Source organism: Pteropus medius, unplaced genomic scaffold (assembly GCF_902729225.1).
Source record: "Pteropus medius unplaced genomic scaffold, Ma_sr-lr_union100, whole genome shotgun sequence".
Classification (NCBI taxonomy): Eukaryota; Metazoa; Chordata; class Mammalia; order Chiroptera; family Pteropodidae; genus Pteropus; species Pteropus medius.
The window spans coordinates 1,645,414-1,667,362 of NW_024340697.1; the positions used below are offsets into that span (position 1 = coordinate 1,645,414).

Here is a 21,949-nt window from a genome sequence, read left to right on the forward strand (position 1 = left end):
GGAGTTTAATATCGAATTTTTAAAGTGCTGCCCACCCAGCCTGCCACCAGCGTTCTGGTTGTTTGCCCCATTGAAAGCCTACAAACTATACCTTTAAAGTAACTAAAGTTATTCAGATCACCTCAAAACTAGGGAGCAGAAAAAGATAGCTAGAGATCTAGGAGTAATTTCAGCCATGCTCATTGGGGAGACCCAAACATATATTCATTTTGTATAGTTTGCTCTGCCCTCAGTGACCGTATAACGCATGGCTGTGACGCAAGCAGCCAGGAGCAGCAGCGACGTGTTTCAGCAGGAAGCTGTAGGGTGGAGACGGTTTGGGCCCTGGCCCAGCCACACGACAGCGGTGTCCTGGCAACAGCGGTCCTTTTCTCCAGGCTTGTGAGGGTGAGACAGGAACAGGTAATAGCCCCGTGAGTATGTTACTGTAGCTAAGTACCAGATCTCATGTGTGACTGCATCTTTGAAGGAGCTCGAAGGCAAGTCCAGCAATGAGCGTGCATTGGAGCAGGTGGGCTGTGGGGACAGCGTGCCAGGCACGCAGGTGTGGAGGAAAGCTGCACTGGCACGTGGGTTGGATACCTGAGAGGACAGGACCAGGACTGGTATAAGGGGAAGACCACAGGCTGACAAGGAAGCTGAAGAGCTAGCAAAAGGCAGATCTGGCAGGTGACATCGTTGAAAGTTCATTTCAACACAGGAGTATGGAGGGACATTGGTAGTTCCCTGGGCATCAGGCTCCACTGAGCACAGGTATCTCAGCAGTAAATTTGTATCATGCAGTCCCAAAGAAATCCAAACAAAATGCACAAATCTGGTGTTGTCCTTTCATTTCCTAGGATGCTTCATTGTGGCCCCCTTTGCATTTTATGTAGAGACCATCAGTCTCTGCTTGTGCTACACGTGACCTTTTCGGTCACGTCAGCATTTCCTGGTTGACAGTCCACAATGGTGACTTCTCAGAATCTACCGACTGTACACAGGTACATTTTTCTACTTAACACGTCACTGCCCCACAGCCACTGGTATCATGAGAACTGGTGTTGGTGTCATATCAGAGTGAAAGCTTACACAAGTTTTTAGAGAAATGTAAAACAAAGTTTTAAGAATATCTAGGATGTTTTAGCTTCAACTAGGGAATTTTCACAAGGGTGAAGGTGACAAAAACTTTAATTAATCCACTGATGGAATTCTACTTTTCCATCACCCACACAGCGTATTATAATTGCTTTACTGGCTGTCAAATGTTCATGTGTCCGTTCTGAGGCCAGTAGTTTTCCTTAACACTGAACTGTCTCAAAGGCTTCACATTCAGACAGCAAGGAAGCAAACTCACAGAGATGGTCCGACGCCAGGTGGCAACGGTACTGAGATAGGCCCCTCTCCTCCCTGACCTGGGGAGCAAGCTCCACACCAGGAAGCAAGCTGCACACCTCTCCGCTTGCTTCCCTGGGGCTCTGCAGCTGCTTCCACCACTCCTGCCACCAACTGCTTTTCTCCCCCAACTCTCATTTTTCCCTATTTCTGTTTTGTATAGATAACACGGGCCAATTAAAATACCTTTAGCTTTTTTCAGAAGAATCAAGTTCCCAGCTACCTTCTGCTGCTGGTTGAAGAGCTTTTCCATCATACATTGTTTATTTAAAGGCTGAAGCTATTCAGTCAGGTTTCGTTCCTCTTAGTTATCACATTCCAGTACCGTGTTTGGTCAGTTAGCTCCCGTTCCCTGGATCCCTCTAAGTCACCGTGAAGGTGGCTTACTCAACCTTCCATCAGCTTGTCTTTGCGAAGGTGGAGATCTGTTGCCTTGATCATTTTTGCCGCCCAGCTCTAGACCTCCTGAATGCCAACTAATCAAATCCTTAAATATTTAGCTGAAAATACATTACTTGAAAAGATGCTTAAAAGTTTTTAAAAACCAGTAATTAGTTAAATCTACACAAGTATCAGAATTACATTTTGTAAATACCTACACACACGTGTTGAGCTGAACTGTGCCCCGCCTTCATATGTTGGAAGTCCTAGCCCCAAGTCCCTCAGAATGTGACTGTATTGGAAGATAGGGCCTTTAAAGAGGCCTCTAAGACGAGCCCTTTATGGTGGGTCCCAATCTAATCTGACTGGTGTCCTTATAAAAGAGGACATTTGGACACAGACTAGTGTGGGGATAGAGGGGGCATGCTATATTAAGAGGAAAAAGCAAGTCGCAAAGCAAAGAGCGCATTTTTTATTTTAAAAACAAAGCAAGTCCCCTTGAGAAAAACCAAAAGGAAGAATATATTATACCAACTTGTGAACAGTGAATTCCTATTTTGTTTTTTTAGATGGAGGATTAGGGTTTTTTTTGCAGGGGGGGGATTATAAATAATAAAAACTAGAGCTCTAACCTGAGAATATGAAGAAATTTAATTCTCCCAAATTAAAAATGTTAAAATGTTTTGCTTATAGCCAAATTGTCTGTTATATTAGGAAACTAGACTTTCAAAAGCTTAGCTCACTGTTATGATACTCTTTTTCAGTGGTTCCCGAGTTGGGCCAGGGATAGAAATATATTTTGTTTTTCAAAATGTACCCCCGACCCTGCAGGACAGCCCCCACTGCACAGCTGAGCGTCCTGTCTTCACTAACACGAGGTCTAGGCACTGGTTTGCCTCTGTAGTATGGAATCAGCATGAAAGGCACAACACATGACTTTTACCCACAAAAGACCACAATTCACTTTATCAGTAAGTCTGGTCACTGCAGCAAGAGGATGAAAAATCTTGAGAGCAAATCACTAAGCAATGTTTAGTAAAGAGAAGACACTAAATAAATGTACGATCAAATAAAGATGTCTTCATTTACCCTCACACATTATACAATCCTTAGCATTTCCTCTAAGAATATAAAGCTGGCTTCTGGGTTGGGGGCGGTCATGAACGTGTGGCACATAAATGACGAGTGACTACTCCTTAGATCACTTCTTGTATGTGGAATGAAAACGTGAACACAGGAACTTTAAAGAGAACAAAGAAGTAATCAAATGACTGCAGTGCAAATGCATTAGATTTTAATCTTTAATATCTAACATTATTGCTTTAGGAAATTTTCCCCCAAACCAAGAATAAAATGCTAATTACATAAAAATACACACATACAAAAAGTAGTTGTCCATTTTCCCAGGAAAAAAAAAAACAATAACTTCTAGAATATTTGAGTGTTTTGTTTTAATCATAATGAAAGTCCCGGTCATCTCACTTATTAGCTCTGTAACTTACGTATTTAAATTAAACATTATTAGACAACGGTTGCAATTTATAAATGTAAGGTGCCATTACTGAGTAAATAGGTTGTTCCATGAGTGGATGTGTGCCCCCTCCTACCCACTAATGAAACAGCAGTATGGCTGGTTTAACTTTGTGAGTAGATGATCCACTGATGCAAACGCTCAGCCTCCTCCACCCTGTTTGTTTGCGTATATGCGTGAGTTGGTTAGAACGTGGGCAACCTCTTTAATGATCAACAGCAAGATGAGCTCGGCCTGGGCTTGTGGTGCAGACTGACTGTGTCTGTCTGAATCAAGTGATCTGACCTGTCCTCCGTCGCAAGCACTCTTCGAACCGCTTCCTCAAAAGCCGCTGCGACATTCGTGGCATCTTTTGCACTGGTTTCAAAGTAAGGGCAGTCGCCGTTGTCCCTGCACCAGGCTCGGGCTTCTTCTGCAGACACCTGCCGTTCACTTATGTCGACCTTGTTGCCCAAAATCACAAAAGGAAAGCTTTCGGGCTCTTTTACATCTGCGTAATATATGAACTCTTTCTTCCAGTTATTCAGGTTCTGGAAGCTTTGAGAATCATCGACACTAAAAGTGAGCAGGCAACAGTCGGAACCTCTGTAAAATGGTGTCCTCAGGCTTCTGAAGCGCTCTTGCCCGGCCGTGTCCCAAATCTGCATGGTAACGAAATGTCCATCTACCTCCAAATCTTTATTTAAAAACTCCACACCTATTGTGTGGAAGAGCTGGGTATCAAACTTGTTAGTCACATATCTGTTCATCAGAGAACTCTTCCCAACTCCACCATCTCCAAGGAGAATTACTTTAAAGAGTGATGATTTTCCTGCCATTATTAATCTCACGATCTTTGACTTCAGACCTCTGTAAAATAAAAAGGGACCATTATATGCCTTTAGGCCTGCACAGTGCACGATTCTGTGAATATCACCATTTTAGGGAAATAAAGCACAGAGTCCCAGTTCGTTTCTGCACAGGCAGTACCTAGCAGCACAAGCTTTCATTTGCGGAGCACTCGACCACACGCCAGGCACTACCCTGCCATTACTCCCTACACCAGCGGGGGAGGGCTCGCTCTTTCCCCTGTCTGGGTCTCGGCTGGCTGAAGCTGGCACTCAAGGCCAAGTCACACCCCAGATATCTTACCCTGAACCGTTCCTCTCTACTTACAATAAGCCCTGCCACCATTTGTTAGAGATGCTATAGGAGACCAAGTAGGCAAGTCTCTGTAACAACTTCAAACAACCCTTTGGTGACACAGTGAGGTGTTCACTGATGGCTTTCCTCTCCTGCCAGGGGTTTACTTGACAACCCCCGCATTCTTTCTTCCAATGCTGTCACCATAGTAGCTAGTAACCGGGAAACCAGAACCAGAAGCTGAGTGATCTGGCAGTAAACAAAAGCCAACCACTGAGTAAATGGACTGTTCTCTTCATCAGGAACACTATTTTCAGTTTGCTGAAATTAATGCCAGCAGAATTTTTGACAGAATATCGTAATATAGCACATTGTACTCACGATACTCATTTAGGCAGTTCCAACTCCTAACAAACACGAGCTGTTACTTGTGTGTTTCAAGGGGGAATGAAATAAATCTTAAGCAAAAATGCGGTGCTCTGCACACCCCTTCAGGGAAACCCTGCGGCAGGAGGAAAAGCCTTCCTGCACTATAGGCACCGGCCTGTCCGGGTGCGGTTTCAGTTGCCCATGTACAGACGGCCGCTTCTACGTGCCGTTCTTACTTAAGCTTCTGTCCCAATTTTTTGTTATGGAAAATTTCAAGCATACACAAAATGTCTGAATAATGAGAATAATATAATGAAACCCCAAGGACCCTAAACCTAGCTTCAGCAATTATCACCTTGTGCCAAATCCTATTTCCTCCGTAACTCCCCATTCTCCCTTCTCCCCAGTTATTTTAAATCAAATAGTATCACTTAATCTGTAACTATTTCAGTATTAAGTGGCCTTTAAGTATATTAAGACTGGTAAAAAACGACAACCTTTAGAGATGCACTAACAACTTTCTGCAATGTTGGAGATGTCCCCTGTCTACAGTGTCTGATATGGCAGCCACTAGCCACGTGTGGCTACTGAGTACTTGACAAATGGCTAGGGGAGTGAAGAACAGATTTTTAAATTTGATTTAATTTTAACTAAGTTGAATGACCATATTTAAAGAGCCAGTAGCTGTATTGGAGAGTGTAGCTCTAAAGCAAAAATGGGAGTTAACTTTAACATGGAAGTAGACACTGTGCACCTCAATGGGAGGTAATGAGGCATGAACAATAACTCTTATTCTGACTGGGATGAATTCGCAAAATCACTGCAGTAAACATCTGGCTATCTCCTAGTTAAATGCAGATATGACCTGGTGTAATGTAACTGAACACATCCTATAATGTGCAAGAATTTCGTATTTCTAACTACATACCAAACTATGCTGGTAAAACCTGTAGCAAATTGCCCCCAACTCTTACTGGCTTTTTAAAATTACTATAGTAATTATTACTATAATAAATACAATTTAAATTGGCCAGCAAAAGTATGAGACAATCAAGGTGCATACTTCTTGGAGACTTTTGACTGCCAAGGGATCACCCTGCCCAATGCCCAGAGTAAATTAACATCAGAGAAGAAAGTAAAAAAATCTCAAGCCTCTTAATTTTCTGACATAGATAACAATCTGGTAAATCGGTTCCTTTGTTTAATTCTTTATAATCTTGCTTAAACAACTTAAACTTATAGAAAAAAGAATAACAAAACCAAAAAAGCACACCAACCATTCTGCCACATGGAAGGCATGTCGGACGCCCCGTCCTTTAACACTCTCCCGTAGATCGAGATGCAACTCTGTGCCCAACGTCTAAGGCAAGACACTTGGCCCTGCTCCCCGTTCTCAGCTCCAGCCATTCGGAAATGCAGCCGGATGGAACTGAAATCCACCTGCACTTGCTCAGCTCGTGCACTCTCCCTTGTCTCCACGCGGGCCCCTGCTGTCCTTGTGCTAATGAGCCCACCCTGCTTCGCTTAACCCACCGCTGGGCCCTCGGGACCCTTCGGCACGGTCATCACCAACACTGGGAACCTTCCTCAGCAACCCCACCCAAGGTCGTTCCTTTCACACACGTTTAAGGTACATGTTGTGTAATGAGGGTGTAACAGAGGTGCGAAAGTCCAGTCTATGGTTTATCCCAGAATTTTAACAGGCCTCTAACTGCCTTACCAGACACAAAGTTTCATTGTACAGCATTGAATTGTTAGAATCTTTACATCAAATTATAAACCAGATTATGCAATCTAACAACCTCCACTCAGATGACTAGTTGCACACATCTACCAAATTCTCAGAAATTCCCTGGGATTTGTCATTTATAATTTTATCAGGACACATTGATAGTTCTTTTTTCATAATAATGTGCGATTTCCTAGTTTGTGATCAAACAAATTTTCTGATCAAACAAATCTGGGGACTGCTAGACACACACATCAGGAAATAGGGGACAATGTTTACATTTACCATCTATATTTTGGGGCCTCTCAGATATCCTATTTGGGAGTATGTTGGCATTTGCTAAAACAACAAATATACACACAAACATCTCTCTGATTCTACCTGTAGAGTTGCATATAAACATACATGGTGATACAAATAAATTTACAAACCATTTTATTTCCCAATAGCAACTAACAAAAGCTAGCTTCATGTAATCTACACGTTAATATAACCTCACTCAGTTTACAGACGTTAAAAGCGTTCTTTTTCTTCTCTAAAAACAGTAAAATCCTTTGAAACTTTAGTATGAGTTGCATGAATAAAGGTATCCTACGCTATTTTGAGAACTTACCTTAAAATGTAACGTGAAGTCTTTTATACTCCAGTTTGGAGTGACTGCCCAAAGGCAACAATCTTCACCAAGGTTACGGTTAGCAATTCAGTTAAATTCGATAAGGAATCTGAATAAGAGAAGCATACTACAGAGGTAATAAATCTCACCTTAAATGTTCAGTTCAAGCATCATCATCATCTGCAAATAAAATGTCAGAAAGCTCACCTTAGCAATGCACATTCGCTTTCATACTTTTAAAGGTAAGCGCAATAATTAAAATGTGAAAGAAATATCTGACTTCTATTAGCAGCTAGATTCCTAATTTAAAAGGAAATTGCATCTGAAAGCTGCACATGACATTTCTCAGTCTAAAAAAAGTGCTAGAATCAAATACTACACTTTAATCATTGTTTTTTCAAAGTTTTTCGCTTGCCCAGCTTTCTTTTCTAAGTTTTACACTCAGACAACTATAAAATTTTGTTAAGATGAAATGTAAAATATTTCACTCATTCTTCAAAATGTGCCCAAATTTAGAGTGGCTCGGAATAATCATATTCCAGAGAATAAAATAAAACTAACACAACAAGGAAAAAAGAAGGGCCACGTGAGAGAGAAGCACCAATGTGACACAGGAGACGCTGGGCTAAGGCTAGGGCAGCAGTGTTGGAAAGATTTTTTCTGGGCGGCCAAGGTGAAATCTTTCCTGTGGCCAAATAAAAGCCTACTGTCAAAAAGAAGAACTGGTTCCTGGTGCCAAAGGCCATGAACGCAGACCTATGGACAAGCTACTTGACATCCTGAAGCTCATGAGGACAGTGGTGACAACAGTACCTACCTCTAGTGCTCTTAAAGCAGTTCACCACTGTGCCAGGCTCATGACCGGAGTGCAGGAAGTTTCTGTGGAATGAATATATGAAGAAGTCTTTATTGGCAGTTTTACAAAAAGATTTCGTTTATGGCCATTTCTTCAAATTTCAGTAAGAGTTATGGGCAGAACAACTGAGAGGATTAGGCAGACATTAAGAAGCCAAAGGATCCTAGCCTTAGAGACCAAATCAATGTGATGGTTTCCCAGTAATGAATGCGGAGCTGTGCTAAAAGTACCAGCCTCTCTGGGTCTAAACCAACAGTTTCAATCCCTTCTCCCCCTTAAAAGCAAAGGGCATTTTTGTGGGACTCAACATATAGCAGTCCTTAACTTATAAGTTCAATATTTGAAAACAAAGGAGACTCTTCAAAACTTCGAAATTTTAGAGTTAAAGATAAAACAGTAATGACCGGCATACCTCAGAGATATCGGGGGTCCAGTTCCAGACCACTGCAATAAAGCAAATATCACAACAGAGCAAGTCACATGAATTTTTTGGTTTCCCAGTTTACATAAGAGGTTTACGCTATAATCTATTAAGTGTGCAATAGCATGTCTAAAAAACAATGTACGTGCCTTAATTTAAAAAATACTTTATTCCTAAAAAATGCTAGCCATCATCTGAGCCTTTGGCGAGCCATAATCTTTATGCTGGTGGTTGCCACAAACCTTCAATTTGTTTAAAAAAAAAAGCAATATCTGCAAAGTATGATAAATCAACACGCGATAAAACGAGGTATGGCTGTAACAACAACAACGCTAATATTGACTAAGCCATGTAAGCCATTTACTCTGCTTCGCTGCATTCACTCCTCACAAGTCTCTTTACCCCTATACTCCAGATGAGCACACTGACTCAGAAAGGTTACATACCTCGGCTGAGCACACAGTAAAAAATGAGATCTGAATGCAGCTGACTCACGACTGTAAAGCCCAGCACTAACCCACTAGGCTCAGCTGCCTTTGCACTGATTTTTGAGTGTTTTCCTGTTGCTGTTGCAGGTATAAGCAGTTGCAATGGTAACAGTCAACTGCTCGCTTTATTTCAAGATCTGCACAAAAACAAGTTAACCTGACAGAACTAGTAGTAGTCAATCCATTGACATATAGTATAAAGCACATCTGCAGCCTGTTAGGAACGGAGCCACGCAGCAAGTGGTGAACAGTGGGCAAGCAAGCGAGGCTTCATCCGTATTTGCAGCCACTCCCCAGCGTCAGCATCACTGCCTCAGCTCCGCCTCAGATCAGGCCTTAGATTCTTATAGGAGCACTGGTCCCTGGTGCTCAAAAGGTTGGGGAAGCCTAGCGTTCAGTGGAATGAGTGGAAAGGAATTTTTCAGCCAACACTTAGTGAGGGCCTACTGTGTGCCAGGTGCTGAGGATGCGAGCCACACCCAGTCTCCTGGAGCTGGTATCTGGGGGAGGTGACAATCCACACACAAACCCATGTAGGTTACAACCGTGGCGAGTCTTACAAATGAGAGGTACAGAATGAAACTATTCACACTCAACCCAAAACCAAAGAACTTAAACAGTGCAGGGATTCTGCCCAGCGTCTCCCTTGGCGAATGAGAGATGAGACGTGTAAACCTGAGGCTCTATCAGGGTCCCCGTGTGGGCATCTCAGGGTATCTCACAGAGCTCCCTGTGATTTCAGCCATCAGAGGGACTGAAACTCCATACATTATTCTGTAACACAGCCAGCTACTTTACCGGCCACTCAGTTAAAGAAAAAGCGGTGACTTCCAACGCCAGAGGAGAAGTGGGTTGTGTTCAACAGTGTCAGTGAGAGACTATACACCAGCTTCCAGTGTGGGCTGTTCTAAAGCAATGTCTCAATGACCGTGAGTCGCGTGCAGCCGCATGCTGGCCTTGGAACAGAGCCTCGCCAAGGTCTGACACCACTACAGATGGATGAGCTGACCACAGGGTAAACTCAGCAGGAGGAGGAAACTGTAAGAAGAGGGGAGGGAACAGGAACCCGGAAGTGGGACCAGCCCAAGCCAAGGCCCTGCCCAGGCAGCCTGGCATGTACCCGGAGAGCCCAAGGTAGACCCCCAGGTAGACCCATGCACCTGGAGCCCAGAGACAGAGTTCTATGCACGTGGGACTGGAGAGAGAGGCCTGAAGCAGGCAGGGCCTTCAAAGCCTAGTAAGGATTTCTGGAAATGACCTAAATGCCTAACTGGGGAGTGTTCTGCACACCTCGAGGAGACGTGCAGACATGGGACTGCAGAAAGATACCCAAACAGTATGCCCTCCATCATCACACCATGTAAAAGCTTGCGGATTTACATTAAAGTCACAAGAAAACCTAGAATAATCAATACCGAGTTCGATCTTCAAAGTTCTGATTTGATTGCAAAATCATACTTTTTTTAATATCAAAAGTATATAAAAATGAATCAAAAGCTTCATTTTCAGTTTAAGTCTAGCTTGACTGAATGCTGCAGTTAAATGGAATGGAAATCATCTTTTAAATTTTTTTTAAATACTGCTATCAGCCATACCTCAAGGACGATTGCTTCCTAAATTTTTCTATAACTGATTATATTAAAAATAACTCAGTATGACACCAAAAGAAATAAAAAAACTGAACTTAATCAAAATTAGAAACTTTTGTGTTATCAAGCAAGTAAAAAGACAACACACTGAATGGGGGAAAATATTGGCAAACCAAATATCTGATAAGGGACTTGTATCCAGATGTATAAAGAACTCTTACAATTCATCAATAAAAACCAAATAACCCAATTTAAAAAAGGGCAAAAATGGTCAGCATCATTAGCAAATAGGGAAATGCAAATCAAAACTACAAGATACCACTTCACACCCACTAAGATGGCTAGAATCAAGACAATGACAAGTGCTGAAGTTGTGGAGAAACTGTAACCCTCATATACTGCTGATGGGAATGTAAAATGGTGCAGTGACAATGAAAATCAGCTTGGTGGTTCCTCAAAAAGATAAACGCAGAGTTGTCATATCACCCAGCAATTCCTCTCTTAGGCATATATCTAAGAGAAATACATCCACATAAACACTTATACGTGAATGTTCAAAGCAGCATTATTCATCATAGCCCAAAAGTGGAAACAACCCAAATGTCCATCAACTAATGAAGGGACAATAAAATGTGGCATATCTATACAATGGAAGATTAATCAGCCATGAAAAGGAATGAAGTGCTGATATATACAACGCAAAAGGCCACGTATTATATGATTCCATTTATATGAAATGTTCAGAATGGGCAAATCCATAGACAGAAAGTAGATTTCTGGTTCCAGGGAATGCAGGGAGAGAGGTAAATAGAGAGTGACTGCTAATGAGTATGGGGTTTCTTTGGGGAAAGGGGTGAAAATATTCTGGAATTAGCCAGTGGTGATGGTTGCACAACTTTGCGCGCACACAGCCTAAGGTCTTATTAACAATAAGACCCTAAAATTAGATTTACAGAGCGACAATCTCCTTGTCCCTTCGGCAGTGTCTTCTTAAATAAAGCAGTTACAGGCACAATAGGTACTACTTTAGGATTACAATACCATATGCTGGTACCAACACACGTTGTATATGGCACACACTAATCTGAATGAGAAGTTGGATAAGTAGAGGTCACCAGCAGGAAAGAAAATGAACCATGTTTTCAGAAGATACTTCAAAACTAAAGATAAAAAGAGAGTATTGTATGTCAACCCTTTCTTTTTTATAATCCTATTTTTCCGACTTTTCCATTGTGGATTTTTATCTTGCACTATCAATTGTTTATGGATAGTTTTATCAGTAGTAGCCTTTTCTCCGGCCTTCTGCAACCCCTAGCTGACTTTCAAAGCCATATACTACAATAAACCAAGGGGAGTCAGACCCGAACATGGAGAATATACATCTCTAACAGGAATGTTTAATTAAAGGTAGACATTTTTTATTGGTCATGGATCTCATTGTTTCCATTCTTACAGGTAACTAAATCCATTTATTTCTTCATTATTTTTATTATACTGGATTCTGAGCATGGCATTCAGAACTATCCAACCTCGCTTATAAGCCTGTCCCAATTATATCCCTACAAGTCACCATCCCTACACCTATCACAGGCATTTACTGTCCAGCCTTTGCTCAAGCCCTTATCTTGGCCTGGGAGGCCTATCTCTACACCTGGACAGCTATAAAAATCTTAGTTATCCAAAGGCCTAATTCAAATCACCTCACCCAAGAAGCTTTCTAGGCTCCTCTCCCTAATCCTTCTTTCTCATCATTTCCACCTCCATTACAGCTCTCATTCACTTGGGCTCTAATCTATCAGTTGTGCATGTATCTGTTTCCTAATTACAATGTCAGTTCCCTAGGCGGGACACAAAACACCTAATGCCATCATTCATTTGCCCTTTTGTTCTGCAACATCTTGTACAAAGTTTTAAATATGGTGAGGTACCAAGTAAGTGCTAAACTGAGAACAAAGTAAGTTACTTCCTCCTTTATTCTTATTCTATTCTTATTTTTCTACTTGTACTTTCTGTACTTATAATTCTGTTTCTCTAATCAATCAGTCCTTCCCCCATTCTATTTTTGAGGTCTATTAAAATGTATGGAAAGAGACAAAAAAAAATTGATTCTTACTTGCAAGTCTAATGAGAAAACCACTTTAAAATAAGAACTATTGACTGCAACAGGAAGCTGCTGAACATTAAAAAAATGACAACATTCCTCTAAGAAGCAGTCAAAGGGAGAGAAGGCTGGGTTTGTAAACTACTTTTCTGAAAATTTCTGACTTTGAAACACATACTCTGTAATCCCTTTACTAGTTCTCACTTCCAAACATTTAAATTGAATGTATCATTCCTGGTTTAATTTAGGAACAGATTTTTTTTTTCCAAAATCATACATTCCTTTTGCATTCACCCTGAATATCCTAGAGACATACCACTTATTTCATTTCAAAGCTTGTGAAACAGGCTCAAAGAAACTAACCAAGGAAAACAAAAGCATGAACAATCTCTTAATTATTTCTATTTTCCCTTGAGCTGTATTTATTTCCTCATATTATCTTAAATGTGTGTCTCACTGAACCTAATTAGTCCCACTCTGTTTCTCGTTTTCCTGGTTGTCTTGCTGAAATGTAAGAACAAGAAGCAAGTTGAGAAAGTCATTAAGTGTGATGGGTGCTATTTCTACAGCAAGAGGTGGACCAAAAACAGGGTTCAGCTGGAGAATAAGCAAAATACCATGGGAATAGACCAACTTGGAGTGCAATTTGCCAGATGAAATAAATTACCGAATCGACCCCTGAGCATTAACTCACAGAGATAGCTAGAGAAGGAAAAGTATAATCAAACCACATTATCACGATCTCAGAGTAGCTAGTCCTATTTTAAAAACTCATTGCAATAAGGACTTTTCTGAAGATCATTCATTTAATTAAACTTCTAAAAAACATATACTCACAATTTTGCTTAAAACGAGACATCTCTGTAGTATACTAACTAATCATTAACCACTGTGGAGAGAGTGGGAAGAGAAAAGAGAGAAGGAAAAAACAGAATTGCTAAAGAAACTAAATCTTCTTAAACCAGACATTTCTGCAATGATGAAGGTGTTCTACACCTGTGCTGTCAGATACAGTAGTATTAATCACACGTTGCTACTGAGCACCTGCATTTTAAAATTTTAAAATGAGCAACTGCATTTTAAAATTTTATTTAATTTTAATTACTGTAAATTTAAATTGTTACATGAGTGCTGTATTGGACAGTGTACATATAGTGTGCTTCACTGGGAGTCCACGAAGGAGCTGCAGGGGAAAATACACCTCCTAGAATCACATGTGAAATAAGGATGAGTGTATGGATGGAAGCACGTGTGCTGAGCTTTTTCTGGAAAGAATAAAAAAGGTTTCATCGGATTCTTAAAGGAATCTGGACCTCAAGAAATGATAAATACATGTCTGTATCATTCGTATATTATGTGCAATCCACTTGTGTAGCTCATAACACTCTCAAGGCTTTCATCTTTACTTCGCATCGCTATTTCTCGTTCTCTCCCTCACTCGTCAGACTTTATTATTACACTTTGACCATGAACTGTGATGGTTCAGTGAACAGACTCACAGAAAACCACTAATTCTGTAAGTGAGGGTAACGTTTGGTTCTTTGGTTGTGTTTAATTTGGTCCTTAAAAGGAACAAGCATAAATAAATTTACCTATAATAAGATACTTACCCGTAAAAGGCACTTAAAATGCTTGACGATAAAGAGTGGGAACAGTTTAAGGTTGCACTTTGGGGGACAGAATTAAAATGCAAAGAAACAGATAAAGTACTGGAAATTATGGCTGGGTATTTCAGGAAGAATGCATTATAAAAGAAATGAATTTGAATATGCATGTTAGAAAAATACATTAAAGCAGCTAAACATAAATTATGATCTGCAGTGATCTGCTGTAACTTCAGGGAATATTGGTTCTGAGTATGCACAAGTTAAACTAGAAACCAGGAGTCTTTGTTTTGGAGCAGAAAAGGGTAAGGGCCGGAGAACTTCCAAATAAACTCAAGGAAGAGTTATTATGCCCACAAGACATGAAGCCACAGCAAAGTGGAACTTCTTGGCTGTTAGAGAAATTAAGTAAGAGTGGAAATTTCCCAAGAAGATATATTTCAAGAGGACGGCGACATGTCTGGCACAGAGGACTCAGCTAGATCAGAGGCTCACATTCTGCAGGAAGGGGTCACCAGGTCAAAATGAGAAGAAACGTTCGGAGTGCTACAGGTAGCTTTCCAGAAAGTTCGCATCATCCCACTTCTCCATCAACGATGCCCATTACAGCAAGGTAATGACTGACTTTGCTTACAAAAAACTTTCCAAGCCTAAACTTATTCTGTATCATGACCCATTCCACCTCTATGCCTGATCAACCTTCCACTCTGCTCACCACACACAGGATCCCAACTTTGTCTCCACGCTGTACATATGCAGAAGTCACCAGACGCCTCCTAATGGCCAATCCAAGGGCTTCTCCTCAGTCCTCGCCTAAATGCCCTAAGGCACGTGTACCTCTAAAGTGAAAAAAGAGAAAAGTGTTTCTCTTGGGACTTCACGGTGTACACTTTTAGAAAACACCCTCATGGTTAATCAGTGTCCCCCAACTCAGAGGCCCACCTAAGAGACAATGAATTCTTTCAGATGTAGCCATTTGTCTAGATGTACATGTCATTAAAATCTCAGAAGGGTACTCTGGCATTTTTTTTAGACAAATAAGGTAATGGAGGTCCAAATGTGCAAGGATCTTGCAAAGTATCAGTCCTCTAGCTGGAGGAGTAAGTGAGACCTTTGAGTCTTAGCCAAGACTCAGCCACAGCCTGGCAGTGACCTTGAAAATGCTTTCTACTTAATGGTCCACAAAACTACCCTGACAATAGGTTCCGCTTTCTCTCCCTTTCACCCCTTAGCTTTCTGCAACCTAGGTGACTCCCTTTTCTAACAAGCTCTGAAAGCTGGTATACAGCAAGGTCGAAGGCCTTACCTCTTCTCAAACCCATCTTCCTGGGAATATAAAAAACCCAGTGCTTTCTAAACTAAAGTCCACCTCCACCCTCGTAACCCTCGGGGCCAGACGAAAATTCCAATCCTTTTATAAGATGTTCATCTGGTACTCTGATGGCAGTTCAAATTCAACATATCTAAAACCAAGCTAATTATTTTCCCCGTTTCCAAAATCTCTTTCTTCTTCTGTCTTACCCACTGCATTCATCCACACAAGAAACATGTCCATTTCCCTCCCTAGCTACTGCTGTCGTCATGTTAGCTCAAATAACAAATGCTATGACCGGGAAAACATGAGTCGCCACTGTTTACTAAATATCTACTAGATGCCTGGCATATAGCACCTTCAAACTGCCTTCAAGTTGGACACTATCACCCACGTTTTAGAAGTCAATAAACTCAAGTTCACAAAAATTAAATAACTGCCGCCGGTCTAATTAAACAGGGCAAGTCACATATGTGCCACCTTCCCTCCCACCAAATGACAGAAAGAACTAAAAAATGTACAAACCCAAAAAGGACAACAAGAGGGAACAACTATAAGTGAGAAACAACAATGAAATTGAGAAGATGGAAAACATATGGTCCACAGGTGACAAATTGAAGAGACGAGGAAACCCAACCCACGTCTTGACACTTATCAAGAACAGGCCAGCCGGGCTGAGCGCGCCAAGGGTTTCTGAAACGCTGGAGACCCCATGACCACCCCTCTGCACCCAGTGGCCCTTACTCCACTAGATCTTCTTCCTAAAGAAGTGTGAGCAGCAGAAAATGGAGATGAAACCCTGAGGACAAGGAGGGCGAGGGGAATCAAGGGTCCGGCTGCAGAGGAAGCGGGGTAGAACAAGCTGTTTTCAATTTCTGAGGGAACCACAGAGGTTCTGGCCATCTGCAGGACAGCATGCACACTGGCACTCGAGGGAGTTCACAATTTCAACACTGGATCGCACCACATTCCTTTCGATGACATCATACCTCTGCAAAGCTGGTTTTCCAGGGCTACGTGATAAAATATCAAGTACTGCACAAATATTAATGTGGAACAGGATATGAGGGTGGCAGCTGTTTGCTCCAAAACAACTATCTATGAAATTTTATTCAAGAGGACTGGACCTCGTTCCAGAGAATGCTCTGCATCCACCGGCATGTGGTTCTCAAGCGCTTCCGTTGTCCTGTTCTGACTTCCAACTAAACCACGCATGCATTTTTAGGCACGGCCATCTGATCGCCGCTCTATACCTGCACGACGCTGCAGACTGCAGCAGTTGTCTCACAGTACTCGTAGCCCAGTGAGCGCTGACTTTTTTGAGCCTGTTAAATTATTTAAACACTCCTGTTTGTTAGAGTTCTGCATAGCAAGTTCTAGAAGCAGAAATCTGTGAGGCCTTTTTCAAGCTTTTCTCACACTGACAACACAACAACTCTTAGGAGAACTAATGTTCTGAAAACTGCCTTAGCCTCTGTACCCAAAAACTAAACACGATGCACAAGATTTTGGAATGAAAACAATTAGTTCAGTTTACACTGAACAATTCGGTTTGTTAGTTTACACTTCCCTGCTATCCTTCACACCTGGATAATGAACATGGCCGTGGAATGAACGTATCAAGTTGTGCCATGCTGTTTCTCCAACCCTGTCAAACAATAGCACACATTGGTAAGGCTTCGGGCCTGGGACAAAAGTGAAGTCTGTGTCCAGACTCCCCACGATGACATGAGCCGGGTTCAGTGAAGCCTCGACTGCTTCACTTCTACATTTCTTCCAAAACACACCCGTCTCTCTCCACCCCATGCTGACCTAGCTGTCACCTTACTTACGTGCACTTACCTGTAGTCGCCCACGCCGCATTCATGATAAGCAACAGCATTCCAAACCCTGTACCCATCATGGTCAAAAATTAACAAAAACTAATGGAAGAATCCAGAAGGTGGAATACTCAGGGCTTAACTTCACGACATGTACAATTACCAGATTCATTTTGGAGAACAGATTTTTCCTCCGAGTTAGCTAACAAACCCAGGAACCCATGGCCCTGGACCTACCTCCAAACCCACCTACCCAGCACGAGGCAGCAAGGACTCCCTCCACCCACCCACCTGAGTCTCCCAGGTCCCCCTCTCAGGTATCCTGACCTTTCATTTGCACCACAGTTTTCCAAACTCCCCGAGGCATTTTGTGGGCGCACCCTTCCGCCCAAAAAATCCTTAATAAGTGTTCTCTGTTAATAATCTACTTAGTCACAAGCCCTATTTTCTTGTCCTTGGTTTGGACTAACAAATTTATCACCTAGCTAGCTTTCAAGTGAGATGTGTTGCACTCACACCACACATCCACATTCACACACACTTCTATTTGGCTTATTTCTTCCTGCCACTTAACCAGCAAATCGCGTGGGGCAGAACTACTTGGAAGCCAATAAATTGATGTCATATAATCTCAGCGAGATTATAAAGTACAACTGTCTCATTTTACAAAGAAAGAAATGTGGTGACCTAACTTGGCCAGAGTAGTAAGCCAAGTACAGATGGAGCAAGACTCCTCCAAGCCAGGAGATGTTCTTCCTGCACTGATTCCTCTTGATCCTTTGCAGAATACAATCCCTCCCGCAAGAAAAGAACACACATTCCTTTGTTAGAGCCCGAGCCATAGCAATCATTTTTAGGTGTGTAATTCAGCATCGCCTCTACCCAACAGCAGATGATTCCTGATAAGAAGCACAGAAACCTCCTAATTAGCAAAGAACATGCTGTCCATCAGCATGAGTCAAAAAGCAAAGCTCCCTGCAAAAGATGCCATGTAGACTGCATTGAATAACACTTTGGCAAAGATTCCTAAAAAGAGAGGCAACCCTTTTGACTCCTCCTCTCAATCAATTACTCCCAAAGTTCACCTAAAAGTTACACCTGCCACTGTAATGACGCAGTACATATGCTGAAGGGCCTAGTCTTAGATAGACATGGTGAAAACAGGCTGGAAAATGACATAAAAGTCCATTTTTTAAAAAATGTCATTCTTTATTTCCTGACTTCAATGATAAAATTCATGCGTAACTATTGTCTACTAGGACTAAATTTAAGGAAGAATTTTATGCTCAACAAGAATGGCTATTGGATTGGATTCTTATAAATATTCACATGCGGTCAACCTACAAAGCCATCAAAAACACATCAACTTTTCCTCATTTCACCTAAGTCTGCCCAGAGTAAATGCCATGTTATAGGTACCTGTGTGTGAGTGTGCACCTGTTTTTTTTTTTTTTTTTTTGACACCTGGCTAACTTGGGACAATAAATTTTGTTCTAGGACAAAGTCAGAACCTGATCTTATGATTGTAATTAGCCTGTAAGCTCCCTACTGCCCTTCACACCACCAGCGCCTTGCGCCTTTGTAACAGTGCTGACAGGCTACTTGGGAAGTGTTTGTTAACAACTGGAATAATACAGAAAGCAAACTCGTTAAGTCTGCTTCAACGGATTGGAATAGCTCACATGTTCTTTCAGATACTTTTGCCTAAAAAAATAAAATAAAATTCTGTTATCAGAAATTATTTGTTTACTCCTTACTCTTTTAAATGAATATGTCTCTTAGTCAAGGGAAATCTCCAAGTTCTCAAATTTCCCTCACCCTTAAAATAATGAGGAGGAGGTATCCTAAAGAGGAAAACGACATTCCATTAGCTACAGAAGCGCTGGACCATGAGCTCTGAAGTCACACAGACCACGGGAAAGCAGGGTTTCTCAAACCCCTTGTGACATTTTGCGCCAGACAACTCTTTGTTGTGGGGGGCTGTCCTGTGCCTTAAAAGATGTTGAGAAGCATCCCTGGCCTCTATCCACTAGATGCCAGCTGCACTCTCTCTCAGGTGTGAACCAAAAATACCTGCAGACATTATCGAAAGTCTCCAGTTGAGAACTACCACTCACACAGGCCTGCTTTGAAGCCTGGCTGTGCTCTGTGTGACCATGGGAAACAGGCCTAACTCTCCTACGGCCCAGCAAATTCCTTATCTGTAAAACGGAGCTGAAGCTACAAAACGCTGTGAAAATTAAATAAAATGATGCGAGTACAGGATTCACACACACAGAACATCCAGTGCCAGAGTATCAGCCCCAAGATATGGTAAGAAATGAGGGAGGCTAAAAACTAACTTCTAAAAACAAAAGAACTTTTAGCTTCAGGCCTCCAAAGTACTGTAGCCTAGGTGGAAGATGTGACTGAGATAGAAAGAAATAAAAAGAGATAAAAGAGTTGGGAAAGAGGGAGGTTGGGAAAGAAGGAGGAGTACTAAAGTATTTCCCTAATCTCCAAGAACCCAGCTTGCCAAAGATGTCTACTCAGTTTTCATCGATCCACTCTAACCTCACAAATGATAAACCAAAAATACCCTCGCATTACAAAACTCTCCAAAATAAGTCATCGGGCCAGAAAGTTTTTAGTATAACCAAGAAGAATTTACTAAAATATCTTCACGAAAATACTGAGAACATCAGACTGCCACACTGTTGTCTTAGATTTGAGAATCTAAATAAGATATCGACAGTACTAGACAAGTAGTGAGAATTTCAACATAAGCTTCTAAAAGAGACCCTAAGAAGTTTCGTTAAAGGTCCCTGACTGAAGAGTTCTGGTTTGCCTTCATTTCTAGTTTTGCTCCACTGACCGGTTTCCGAAATTACAGGCCATTTAGGGATTTTCCATAACCGTGGTGCCAAAGACTGAAAGACAGACAAGTAAAAGAAAAAAAAATTTTTTTTTTAATTTTAAAAAAGCAATCGAATCCTGTCTATTGGGTTCATCGCGACGCTAAAAGCCTATAAAAAGATTGTGGTCACGTGACAATTTGGAAACTAGCAGAAAAGTCATTCCTCAAAAGAACCGTGGTCACGGGATGTGTCATCACTTAAAAAGAAACAACTACAAAATCCCTCCACTACGACTAGGTCAGCACTTAAAATTCTCATCTTGCCTCTTTTATATACTAAGTTGGAAGCAAAGTAGTATCACGATTCGGAAACCTTGGCCAGTCTGACTCTGATAACGCCCCAACCCGCCTCCAGCCCCCAAGGACTGGCTTTACATTCCTAACTCCTCACCCAAGTGGTCATGACACGTTAGCAAGGGTTCTCCTCGGGAGCGCGTCGGATGTCGCCAACCTGGGATCGTGCAGAGCGCCTTTGCTTTCTCTCCATGTATCATTCGGGAGCGAGTTTGGTCTGGGTGGGCTGGGGTGTGTGAGTGTGTGTGTGCCCGAGTGGTGTGAGTGTCCCCAGGGGTTGTGTGCGTGCCTCTCCCCCCGCCCAGGGGCTTGTGTATAAGGGGCCCCCTCCCCGGGCGTGTGGGTGTCGGAACCCGTCTTTCCTCCTGCGTCAGTCGCTAGGAGGCAAGGGGCAACGAGCTGAACCCCTCCCGGGGCGAGCGAGTGACCGACACGGGCCCCGCGCGCCCCAACCCAGCTGCCCAAGGCCCAGGCCGCGCTCTCCCCTCAGACCCTGACTCCGGCACTCGCGCGGCCCCAGCCCCCCGCCAACCCGAGGGACTCCACGCCCCGCTCACTTCGCGGTCACACGGCGGACGTCCGGACGCTCCGGGATGGACTCTCCAGGTGCAGTGAGGAAAGAGAGAGGGTCAGGGACCCTACGGGCTGGACGCCGCGTCGGCGCGGCGCGGCGCGGCGCGGGTGAGACTCCAGTCGCTGGCTCTCTCCTAGCACCGAGAGAACAACATGGCGACGGGCAGGGGCGGGGCCGGGCGGTGGGGGCGGGGCTTGGGATGGGGGCGGGGCCTGGGGAGTGGAGGCCTCGAGGTCTCCCTCTCCTGATTCCTTACCCTCTCGCCCACTCGCGGGCTACTTGTCCTTGCTAAATCAAGGTTTTTCTGCGGGTCAGCTGTTCCTCTGTCCTCTTGATGCGTTCCAGTGGGAGAGGGCACGACATAATAGTTATCTTCAAGAGTTTACGTAAAGTGAGAATAAACATCGCATAAACAAGATCATAGAATGTTGAGGTTACGGGAACTCGAATGCGCAAAGAACAAACGAGAAGATGAACAATGAAAACAGCTCTGATATTGTGGAATGACGGGATTTAAATTAAAATTTTTTTCTAAATCTTGTTAAAATATTGCCTCTGCCATCTCTAAATATAAAGTAGTAGTGGGAAAAGGCAGTATTGGGAAAGCTCGTCTTAATTCCTCACTTATACATGGAGTTCAGCGAATGACTCTTAAGGTGCTACCCCTGGAGACCGGAAGGGCTTTTAGTGACCTCTCAATATATTTTGTGGGGTAGATTTAGTTTGTTTCTTTTCCAAGAAAAAGATCTCACTTTTACGACTTGCTGGGTTATCATTATATAACCTCTGGCTCTTTAGGGAGTCATTTTCAGGTAACGAATCTAATGTCTTTTCATTCAACACCAAAAAGGTTATGCTTCGGTTTCTCACAAATA

General features: G+C 42.5%; 1 protein-coding gene across 13 annotated transcripts; it reads right to left on the reverse strand.

Annotated features, from left to right (window-relative positions):
• Positions 1-3,027: 3,027 nt before the first annotated feature.
• Positions 3,028-21,230, reverse strand: RAB9A (RAB9A, member RAS oncogene family). Of its 13 annotated transcripts, none has more exons than XM_039873788.1 (6): positions 21,058-21,230; positions 14,894-15,017; positions 8,388-8,419; positions 7,937-7,998; positions 7,269-7,299; positions 3,028-4,135 (listed from the first exon to the last, which is right to left on the reverse strand). In XM_039873788.1, the coding sequence occupies exon 6, from the start codon at positions 4,102-4,104 to the stop codon at positions 3,499-3,501; it is 606 nt and encodes a 201-aa protein (XP_039729722.1). In that variant the 5' UTR covers positions 4,105-4,135; positions 7,269-7,299; positions 7,937-7,998; positions 8,388-8,419; positions 14,894-15,017; positions 21,058-21,230; the 3' UTR covers positions 3,028-3,498. The 13 variants fall into 13 exon arrangements, with proteins under 13 accessions (XP_039729722.1, XP_039729735.1, XP_039729744.1 ...); XM_039873801.1 differs by lacking the exon at positions 7,269-7,299 and adding an exon at positions 7,120-7,228 and having other exon boundaries at positions 21,058-21,229; XM_039873810.1 differs by lacking the exon at positions 7,269-7,299 and adding an exon at positions 7,120-7,246 and having other exon boundaries at positions 21,058-21,229.
• Between the last annotated feature and the right edge of the window lie 719 nt (positions 21,231-21,949).